At 50.1% G+C, this 11,720-nt stretch overlaps 1 protein-coding gene across 1 annotated transcript in view; it reads right to left on the bottom strand.

Moving 5' to 3' along the window:
- Positions 1-11,720, bottom strand: part of NCAM1 (neural cell adhesion molecule 1) — a gene marked incomplete at its 5' end in the record, with an annotated part of 46,146 nt that overhangs the window by 3,815 nt on the left and 30,611 nt on the right. The window contains 2 exons of the mRNA XM_057382549.1: positions 313-520; positions 10,288-10,468. Of these exons, the coding sequence (XP_057238532.1) occupies positions 313-520; positions 10,288-10,468 (389 nt within the window). The remainder of the gene's footprint in view (positions 1-312; positions 521-10,287; positions 10,469-11,720) is intronic.

The raw sequence follows: 11,720 nt of genomic DNA, 5'->3' as shown, positions 1-11,720 counted from the left end.
CCCTGGCACACAGCTCCAGGGCCATGGCTGGCACTGGGGCCACCTGATGGCTACCAACAGCAACGAGACAAAAAAAACCCAGAAAACCAGAGGAACAACTCCACCAAYGCCTTCCTGGAAGCACAAACCAAACACCAGAGCTTTCCCAGCACCCTCCCCACAGAGATGAGGCAGCTCCTTCGCTGGAATTGCTGGAGTTGCTGGAATTGCTGGAATCGCTGGAATTGCTGGAATTGCTGGAATTACTGGGATTGCTGGAATTACTGGGAGGTGGGCACACAGTGAGGGGTCTCAGGGATGGTCAGTACTCACGAGAAGGCAGCTTTCCCCTCCTCCATGTCCTTGCCCTTGGCCCCCGGGCCGGATTTGCCGCACATGTTGACRGCGATGCACATGAGCAGCCCGCACTTGTTCAGGAAGTAGCAGGTGACATCCACGGCCACCAGCAGGGCCACAAACACCACCACGAGGATGCCGATGATGGCAGCAGTGCCCAGGCCCGAGGCAGGGCTGGTGCTGGCTTCAGAGACCGAGGGAGAGAAGGAGAGAAGGGGTCGGGTTAAAGGATGGGGGYGTTAGGGGGAAAATCTGCGCTTCAGTTGTTTAAAGGAAATCCCACCCTCCCCCTGGCAGCCCTGTGCCATCACCAGGGCTCCATCCCACAGTCAATCACCTCAAAAGATGGACCCAGCCATGACCAATCTCCCCAAAAGATGGGCCCAGCCATAACCAGGGCTCCATCCCACAGCAAATGTCCCCAAAAGGATGGACCCAGCCACATCCAGGACTCATCCCACAATCAATCACCCCAAAAGGATGGACCCAGCCATAACTAGGGCTCATCCCACAGCCAATCACCCCAAAAAATCGATCCAGCCATAACCAGGGCCCCATCCCGCAATCAATCACCCCAAAAGGATGGACCCAGCCACAACGAGGGCTCCATCCCAGAGTCAATCTCCCCAAATGGATGGACCCAACAGGTTTCTCCCATCCCCAGGACAGAGCCTGGGCAGCACAGGGCACAATCCCTTCCTGCAGTGCACACTCCCAGCAGGGCTCCCACCCCATCTCCCCCTCCAGAGTGGCCCTGGCATTGCCAGCTGGGCCCAGGGACAGCAAAGCTCAGACTCTGTAGGATTTTTCCTGGTGGGATACAAAGCCCTGGGTGATGCTCAGTGTTGATGATCCCTGATGGGGTAAAAGGGAATTAAACCCCTCCCTGGAGCTCAGATGAGACCCAGCTCTCCAGAATGTGCTCATGGCTCTCACAGTCCCTGGAACCCCAAAACCTGGGAATCCTTTCTCTGCAGAACCCCCCAGAAAAGCACCTTTATCCCCTCAGCCCAATTTAYGTTGATTTTTACAGGCAAAGGCCCTTCCCAGGGCTCCCAGACACAGAAACGCCCTCTGCCACGCATTTTGTTTAAAAACAGGAGGCAGAACGTCCTTAGCCTAAAGCAGAGAAGCGTTATTTCATTTTGTGACCCCGAGATGGATCAAGGACTGCAGATTCCAGCAGGAAAAGTACCCAGAAACTGCTCTGAGGCACCTGACGGACTCTGGGATCACGAGTGCAGTCCCACAGCCCAGCCCTGCCAGCAAGCTGCACAATTACACCAATTAATCACCCTCTGATGGCTGCAGCCAGCGAGGAGGGCAYGGATTTTCTCTCTTTTAATGTGTTCAGGACCCTTGAGTGGGTTATTCCATAATTAATGCTGCTCACGTCAGCTCCCATCCCTGTCCCCTTTTTGGGGAGCAGCTCCTTGGCCAAGGTGATCCAGGGAGAGCATCCCGGGCAGGATCACAGGATCTGAGYTCCCTGGGTGCTTCCAGAGCTGGAATTTTCCCCTCTGCTAGAAAACATCTTCTGGAAAATTCCATTCACTCCAGAGTCCTGTTTTTTGCCTCCTCCCTGGGTTTTCCAGCGTCTCCTGTGAGCCCCTTAAATCTCTGCTCCCCCCAAACCCCAAAGAAGAGCCCCGAGTGCGCCCCAGCCCCGGGAGGAGGAGGAGGATGGAGGTGGGGAGAGGCAGATCAGCAGAGGAACAGCCCAGGATTTGTGCTSTTCTGGGATTTCACAGCTCACACARCAAAACTGGGCCGAGGGAATCGCCTGCAGTTGGGTTTTCCACGCTGCCAAGGCAGCCCTGCCATTTGCAGGAACGTGCAAACCCTTCCCATCAGCTCTGGTTTGATAAATCCTAATTCGTGGAGTGCCTTGAGATCCCAAATCTTTCAGGGACTCCATGACCCCAGGCTGTTTTTTTTTTTTTTCCTTGTAAAGGAATTTTGCTGTTGCTATAAAAGGCAGGAATCATAATGGATTATTCTTTCCACAGCCTGTCCTATCTGATTAAATTAAATTGATCGACAAATACTTTCAAGAACCATTCCCTCCATCCTATAGCTGGATTTATGTTGGATTTAATGAATCTAATATTTAGACATCCCTAAAGGGTTTAAGCTGGGACCTAAAACAGTTCTGTGCACAGAAGAAATGTATAAATAAATGGGCTGTGGAGCAGCAGCTGCTGACCCTGTGTGTGTGGAATAAATGGAATAAATGGAATAAAATGGAATAAATATTGGACATTTCTGATCCAGAGCACAACCAACCCTTCCCTTGATCCCTTTTTGCCACTCTCAGGACTAAGAGGAATAACATTTCCACCGGTTMAAGAAGGAAACACAACCCATTAAAGAACTTCTGGAGTCCTTCAATTCTAAAGAAGTGAAGAATTTATTAATTACAAATTATGTTTTCCAATGGAAAATGAGCTTCCTGCATGACTGGCTTTTCTAAGCACCCTCGTTTCACAGTGCACAACARAATCACCCATGGGTTTCAGTGTCTGCACACAAACTGCCCTGGCACAGAGAGCTCAGCTGGGTTTTTCTGATGGGGTCTCAGCTAAGGAAAGTTCAGGCTCAGGCAGACAAAAAGGAATGGAGAGAAGCAGGGGGGATCCCAGGCGTTTCACAGATCTTACAGTATTTGGCAAAAGGAAMAACGGACAAAAGCAATAAAAATCCATTTTGTGCATCCCGAAACRACAGCCAGAGAGAAGCTCTCTGCTCTCAGTGGTGCCAGCAGCTTTGATTTGCACACATTCCAGTTTCCTTTGAGCAAGGTTTTACAGAAATGGTTCCCCCACAATGTAAAGGAATCCTTCTCTCAGTGCCACAGCCCTGCAGCCACAGGAATTTCACCCTCTGTGCTSGCTCAGAGCCCTGGGAGSTTTAATGGGTGCTTCCCAAAATGACCCCTGAACTCCTGCTGGGTGTGACCTCAATGCTCTGCTCTGTCCCTGTGCCTGACTCCTCCCAAAAGGATGGAAAAGGGACTGCCATGGGATCACGGAATGGTTTGGGGTGGGAGGGACCTTAAAATCCACCCAGGGCCTCTCCCTGCCCTGTCCAGGAACAGCTCCCACTGTCCCAGGGATCTCCAAACCCCATCCAGCCAGGCCTTGGGCACTCCAGGGATCCAGGGGCAGCCACAGCTTCACTGGGAATTCCATCCCAGCCCCTCCCCACCTGCCCAGGGAAGAATTCCTTCCCAATATCCCATCTAATCCTTGTCCAGTGTGAAGCCATTCCCCCTTGCCCTGTCATTGCAGGCCCTTGGAAATTGCCTCTCTCCATCCTCTCGTTGGCTCCTTCACGTAAAAGCACAATTGGGTCACCCCAAAGCTTCTCTTCTCTTCTCCAGGCTGAGCACCAAGAGTGGCCCCAAAATCCTCTATTCTGGAATACTCCAGACCTCTTTCCCAGCAGCTGCAGGAGCCAGCAGAACTCATTTTGAAACCCTTTTGGATAAAACCTTTCCATGCCCCAGAAGCTCGGACACCTGCRGGTGGAGCAGGACGATCCCAAAGCTTCCTGTCCATGAAAAGGTCCAAATAATGCTCTGAAAACAATTCTGAGAGACCCTAAACTGGGGTGATCCTGCAGTGCTCTGCACCCCTCACTCACACCCAGCACCCACAGGTTCCTGGGGTGTGAAAATCCCGGGGTCTGAGCAGCTTCTGCTTCCAGAACTGAATCTGCCTCCTCTCTGAGCTGCTTTTTCTACAAACTCCTTTTCAATTTTACTGTACTCACATCAAGGCCTGGGACCTCAAATATGGACTGCCAGATCTCTGGTATGGGGAGTGTCCCAAATCTGTCCAAATGAGTGGTGAACCCCCAGTTCTGCTCCTTATTTTGATAAAGGAGAAAGGAGAAAGGTTCTGAATCCATCCCATGCTGCCTGGACTCCTGTTTGCTGCTCAGGATGGGGCTCATTTCAGGCACAGAAATGATGTTTCATTTGTTCCTCAGGACTCTGCCACAGAGAATTCTCCCCTGCCCTAAACCCTAAACCTAACTCTGACCCTAACCCAAACCCAAATCCTAACCCAATGCCTAACCTTAAACCCTAAACCCTGACCCTAACCCTAACCCAAATCCTGACCCTAACCGAACCCTAATCCTGACCCTAACCCTAAACCTAATCCTAACCCTAACCCTGACCCTAATCCTCACCCTGACCCTAACCCAAATCCTGACCCTAACCGAACCCTGACCCTAATCCTGACCCTAACCCTGACCCTAATCCTGACCCTAACCCTGACCCTAATCCTGACCCTAACCCTGACCCTAATCCTGACCCCGACCCTAATCCCAACCACACCCACAGGTGCTGCTCTCTCTCCACCCCAAACCACATAAATTTTAATAACTGTGATTTAGGTGAGACACATCTCAGCCTCGGGCAGTGTGGATAACGGGAAACCCACAAAAAGCTGATTCCACATCTACAAATGAACTCCATTAATCCAGTTAGAGGGGAAATCACACCATTTTTTTAGTATTATGATTATTTTGCTGCACTTCAGTAAACTGCAAAGCTCTAATGAAGTGTCTACACTCTACAGCACTGGAACTGAGGGATTTTTGTAAAAAAAAAAGAAATGCACAGGCTTTTGTGTGTGATACCTGCACTGAGTTTTCATTTACAATTCAGACAGAAAARTTCACAACTCATAAGGATCAAGGTCTGAGCAAACACAGCAGAGCAGAAAAGGCAGAGTCAGACACGAGTGAGGGCAGGGTTTTGTTTGTCCCTGGGAGAATTCTGTCAGGAAGATGAACCCCACCCAAGTGAGAGGGTTTGAGACATTTGGTACAGACCCTTCAATCCCATCTGATTTCAGGAGAGCATCAGATGGGATGGATTTCCTATCCCAGTGGATTTCCTGTCCCAAAGACAATTCATTGGGGTTGTTACTGTTGGGTTGTTTTATTGGTGATTTTTTTTGGGGGTGGGTTTTTATTTTTTTTTTGGGGCAGGGGGAGTGATGGGGTGTTGTGGATTTTTTTAAAGAAGAAAAAAGGACAACTGGAGTTTGTTGGAGGGAATTCCCACAATTTGATCACAAGGATGGTTCCACGAGCACGGATTAATCATCACAATTAATCAGGAATATTATCAAGGATCAGTAATAAGAACTCTGCTGGTCAGGGAGCCTGATCCAAACTGACATCTTCTGTTAGAACAGCAGGGAAAGGGATCTCACAGCAGCCACAAACCAGCGTTGGAAAGCAGGGAATGTCAGACAAGGGCTGGAAATCCGAGTGTCCAGGGGCTGTGCCTGCCCTGCTCCACGTGGCCAGGAGCAATCTGCACCCAGGGGAGGGACAAAAACCCAACCACCAAAAGAAGGAAAAGCAGCAGTGCCCCCAGTGTGGTTCCAGCAGATGTTTTATAGTCAGAGCAGCACAGCAGGAAAASCTTCCCGACATTTGAATCCACATCAAACCCCCCAGAGCCATCTGGGCAATCAGCACGATGCTCTCTGACAAATCTTCTCTTGCTTTTTACAGTCTGTGGGTTTGGCTTTGTGGCAGGGGCCTCCTTTTGCACAAGATCAGCACCAGATGTGCAGAGAAATCGGTAAAAAGCAGGATCTTAAAGGCTTTCAACACTGTACCTTCCTTTGATGAAAACAGCAAGCAAACAACACAAAAAAAAATCTTTCTTTACATCCATTTAAAAGGGCAAATTCATTACAAGTAACGAAAAAAAATGTTAAAGAGAAAAAACTYGGCTTAAACCTTTTTTCCTTGTTACAAAATACTGACTCTTTCAAATTAAACATTTTTTTAAAGTGTTTTGTGTTTCTTTTTTTTTTCTTTTTCTTTCTCTCTGAACTGACACGATCCTCTGAAGCAAAGTTATCTCCTTTCACACCTTGGTGGCACCCAGGCCTTCCCAAGCAAATATTGCTTTATTTGACTCTTATTTTTTTTTAAAAGTTTCTAACAGAGCAAAAGCAGAGTCACTGCAGAAAGAAGCAATGAGACAAAGGAGGACGACGTTGATGGACTTCCCAAGGCCGCTGCAGGTGCCAGACAATGGTTCCCAGGAGGGGGGGATTATGGTTGTTTAAAAAACAAATTTGGTGCATGTGGCAAGCGTGGATGTTTCCCGTGAGATCCGAGGTGACCATGGATGACAGACATAGGAAAGGAGTCAGGGCAGAGGGGAGAGGGGAGAGGGGAGGGGAAGAAAGGACGAGGAAGAAAAAAAAGAAAGAAAGAGAGAGAGAGAAAGAGAGAGAGAAAAATAGATAAAAAAAATTAGGTCATAAATACAGAAAACATAAGAATCCAAAGGTTTATTTAATCTCTGTAAATTAAAATGGCTCAGGGTTCAAGGAGCAGCACGTTCAGCACAAAAGGATCAGAAGCTCAGCAAAGCCCAAAGCTGCAGAGCAGGGTCCGAGGGTGGGAGGGGTTTGCAGGCAAATGAGATTCAAATGATGGGACAGGAGGGGCTCAGCGAGAAACACAGGGACAGGGGATCTGGGATCTGAGAGGACAACGCTGCCTTCACACAGGCAAAATGGAAAAAAGAAAAGTGCTGGTGCAGCACAGAATCCACCTGCCTGTCCAAGCCTTTCCCCGGAGCTTGGGGACAGATCCACATTATCCTGGAGAGGCACCAAGGTCTCAGCAATGCTCTGATTGTGCCATGCAGCCTCCCAGTGCCACAAGGATTATAATTATTATTAATATTATTATTATTATGACACCCTCATCCTCCCAGGTGAGGAGAACAAAAGACTYTCCACCACAAATCCACATTTTCCTGCAGGGAATCCCTGCTTGTTGCTGTCAGGCACAGCATTGCCACGTTACAGGCACTGGCTCTGCCTCCTGCAAAGCTCATTTTGAGAAAAAAAAAAMAAMAAAAAMCCACTGAAATGCCACGAAAACAACAAGGAAAGGAAAGGAACGCACTGAGCCTCCTCCCTGCTGCTGTTTGGCAATAAAACTGTGGCGCTGCACAGCAGAGAAAAACCAAACCTGTCCTTGGGAATGTTTTCCTCTGGGTTATCAATTTGGGGATCCAAAGGGTCTGGGAACACCTTGGAAGGCCAGAACGACAAAACCCCTGGAGAAAAGAGTCACAAATGTAGCAATAACCACGTCCAAGCCCAGAAAGCACAGCACCTTCTGAGGCCCAGCTGAATTCCAGCTGAATTCCATCTCCTGGGGCAACCCTGCACTCCCAAAAACTGATTTTCTGAGAGCAAAGTGTGAGTGGCAGCCTCAGATCCTGGTTCCTCCCGTGCTTCACACCAAGCTAAGCAAGGAATGACTTCAGAGAGGCCAGAGAAGCTTCAGTGTGATAAAAAAAGGAGTTTTCCCTGGTTTTTAGAGGGTTCTGGAAATGTTATCCCTGGATTTAAAGGGCTCAGAGGGGCAGCAAAGGTTAGAGCTGTTAAAGATGAGAAGCACAGAGTGAGCTGTTTAATGAGTTACTGAGGGTTCTTCCACCCAAAACTGAGCCCTGCTCATGCACCCCCAGTCTGTCCTGTGCCCCATCCTCCTCCTCCTCACTGGAAAAGGGATTGGSAGTCCCTTTTCCAGCCCAAATCACTCATTTCTGTGCTCAGCAGCATCACCCGCCCCAGCCAAGGGGGATTTCAGCATTCCCACAARGTCTGGGCTGTTCCCTTCCACAGGAATTGGGGATGGGGGAGCAGAGCAAGGACTGAGTGCTCAGGACAAGGGAAAGACTGAAGGAAACTCTCTAATTTCCATAAAAGCAYGAGTTAATTTAGAGACAGAACAAAATCAAACCATTCCCTTCAATGTGGACTGGCAGCACCGATCGTGGCTGTGCAGGGAGGATGTGCCTCAGCCTCCCTCTGCCTTTCACCACCACAAATGGAATTTACAGCCACTCCACCAACCCCATCCTCAGTTTTTTCTGTGCGTCTCCCCCTTCTTTTTTTTCAAATATAGAAAATAAATCCTAACTGTCCTTTCAACAAATTRCAACCAACTCAATTCCAGTTTCCCAGCTGATGGTTCTGTTTGGTTTTCTGCTGCAATTCTCCTCATCCCTCACTTTTTTGAGCAACTATTAAGTACAGTCTGTCTTTGGTTTCCAGCAGCATCCTAAAGCTTTTGAGTTATTTTTCCTCCCCGACACTGAACCGTTGCTGTTTGAAAATTCCTGTCATTTGAGAATTTGAACTGAAATTGCTCAGAGAAAGATTTTCACTGCCTCTTTTTCCAACTGCCAGCAAACTCCTGATGCCTTTATTCCTTCAGAGATGGCCAAACAAGCAGGAAGGGACACTGGGGCAAYCTGCCTTGTGGAAAGCATCACCCTGCAGAGCTGAAGGGTTTGTTGGAGTTGAAAATTTCCCTTTCAGCTCTCAGAAAGCTTTTCCCACCTGCTGCAGTGAGATGACATTAGCTGGGAACAGCAGGACAGGGCTTGTCCTGACATTTCCTGGGAACAACAGGGCAGGGGCAGGAATTTACCCTGACATTTCCTGGGAACAGCAGAGCAGGGCAGGGGCGGGGATTTACCCTGATATTCCCCAAGAACAGCAGGAAGGGGTTTGACCTGAAATTCCCCAGGAACAGCAGAGCAAGGCAGGGCAGGGGAAGGGTTTTGCCCCGATATTCCCCAGAACAGCAGGCAGAAGCTTACCCCAAAATTCCCCAGGAACAGCGGGCAGGGTTTACCCTGAAATTCCCAAGGAACAGCAGGCAGTTTGCCCTGACATTCTCTGGGAACAGCAGGCAGGAGCTTAACCCGAAATTCCTCAGGAACATCGGGCATGGTTTGCCCCGATATTCCCTGGGAACAAGAGGGCAGGGGCAGGGGTTTGCCCTGATATTCCCCAGAACAGCAGACAGGATTTACCCTGACATTCCCTGGGAACAGCAGGCAGGGTTTACCCTGAAATTCCCAAGGAACAGCAGGGCAGGGGCAGGGGCAGGATTTATCCCAAATTCCCCAGAGCAGCAGGCAGGGTTTGCCCTGACATTCCCTGGGAACAGCAGAGCAGGGCAGGGATAGGGGTTTGCCCCAATATTCCCCAGAACAGCAGGCAGGGTTTACCCCGAAATTCCAAGGAACAGTGGGCAGTTTGTCCTGACATTCTCTGGGAACAGCAGGCAGGGGCAGGGGCAGGATTTACCCCAAAATTCCCCAGAGCAGCAGGGCTGGGGCAGGGGTTTGCCCCAATATTCTCTGGGAACAGCAGGCAGGAGCTTACCCCGAAATCCCCTAGAACAGCAGGGCAGGGGGAGGCTTTACCCCGAAATTCCCAAGGAACAGCAGGCAGGGTTTACCCCGAAATTCCCAAGGAACAGCAGGCAGGGTTTGCCCTGACATTCTCTGGGAACAGCAGAGCAAGGCAGGGGCAGGATTTACCCCGATATTCCCCAGAACAGCAGGCAGGGTTTGCCCCGAAATTCCCAAGGAACAGCAGGCAGTTTTTGCCCTGACATTCTCTGGGAACAGCAGGCATGTGCTTACCCCAAAATTCCTTGGGAACAGCAGGCAGGGTTTGCCCTAATATTCCCCAAAACAGCAGGGCAGGGGCAGGGGCAGGATTTACCCCGAAATTCCCAAGGAACAGCAGGCAGGGTTTGCCCCGATATTCCCCAGAGCAGCAGGCAGGGTTTGCCCCGATATTCCCCCAGAACAGCAGGCAGTTTTTGCCCTGACATTCTCTGGGAACAGCAGGCAGGAGCAGGAGCTCACCCCGAAATCCCCCAGGATCAGCAGGCAGCGGTGCCAGGTCGCTCCCCAGGCCGTACATACCTCAGGATATGTACCCAGCCCAACCCTGAGCTCGGGATGGACGAACCCAATCCACACAATGGTTTGGAAGCAAGCGAGCCGTCGGGGTTACTGAGCACACGGGGACAGCTCGGTGGCATTAAGGGGCAGCAGGAATGGCCCCGGCGAGGTGCAGGCTGTACCTGGGATGACGGTGGGCTGGGCTGACGTGCGGAAGGCGTAGTGGGCCGGTTTGGATTTGCCCTGCTGGTTCTCGGCGATCACGTACACYTCGTAGTCGGCGTTCCAGTCCAGGGACTTGAGCATCACGTGGTCGCTGCCCGATGGCAGCCGGATCTCGGGCTTCCACTCGGCTGAGTGCTTCTGCAGGGGGAGGGACGAGGGATCAGGGGTGTCCATGGGGCCAGGAGTGCCATCACCCCACAGAAACACCCCAAGAGCAGCCATGGGATGGGGGCAGAACCATCACCCCATAGAAACACCCCAAAGACAGCCATGGGATGGGGCCACAACCCTCACCTCACAGAAACACCCCAAGGGCAGCCATGGGATGGGGGCAGCAGAACCCTCACCCCATAGGAACACCCCAAGGACAGCCATGGGATGGGGGCAGAACCCTCACCCCATACACACTCCAAGGGCAGGCTCAGGGGGAGCCCATGGGGCCAGCAGAACCCATCACCCCACAGAAAAACCCCAAGGACAGCCATGGGATGGGGCCACAACCCTCACCCCACAGAAACACCCCAAGGGCAGCCATGGGATGGGGCCACAACCCTCACCCCATAGGAACACCCCAAAAGCAGCCATGGGATGGGGGCTGCAGCACCCATCACCCCATACACGGCCTCAAAGGCAGGCTCAGGGGGTACCCATGGGGCCAGCAGAACCCTCACCCCATACACCCCAAGAGCAGGCTCAGGGGATGGGACTGGGCTCTACTCAGTGCCACAGGGCGAGAAGCCGTGGCCGTGAACTGACACACAACGAGTTCTACCCCAACACGAGCCAGAGCTCCTTCCCACAGAACTTTTTCCCTTTCCCTTCTGGAGACACCCCAGTCCCATGGGGATGTGTCCCTGTGTCCCAGTGGGGTTGGACGGGGTGATCTCCAGCCCCGGCTGTTCTGGGGTTCAGTGAACCCATCACATTCTGCTGGCTCTGAGTGCAGAGAGTGAGAGGGGCCAGAGCARCCTCCCCTCCTGCTCAGAACCCTGACAAGAAATCCTCTCAGATCCTCATCTTACCTCTCATTAATTATTTATATTTTATATTAAAAATACATATAAATATACATTACATATAAAATATATGTATTATGTATTATATATTATATATAATGAATATTGTGTATATATATATTAATTATAGTATATATTATATATATTAATTATATATGGTGTATATATATAATGTATATTATGTATATGGTATATATATTATGTATATTATATATATTCTATATAAATATATATATATGTATATATTATTTTCAGGTTATTCTCAGAGGCYAAAAGCTGAAAGCTCTGTACCTCTCTGCCCTCTTTCATATCTCAGCACGTCAAATTTAAATCACCGGAGTGACAGAGATTTCTCTCCTAAATTCACCCCATCC

The sequence above is a fragment of the Malurus melanocephalus genome, unplaced genomic scaffold, assembly GCF_030028575.1.
Source record: "Malurus melanocephalus ecotype Western Australia unplaced genomic scaffold, MMel_1.1 scaffold_574, whole genome shotgun sequence".
Lineage (NCBI taxonomy): Eukaryota > Metazoa > Chordata > Aves > Passeriformes > Maluridae > Malurus > Malurus melanocephalus.
The sequence above is the reverse complement of the archived record's forward strand: the minus strand, read 5'-3'. Positions and strand labels throughout refer to the sequence as shown.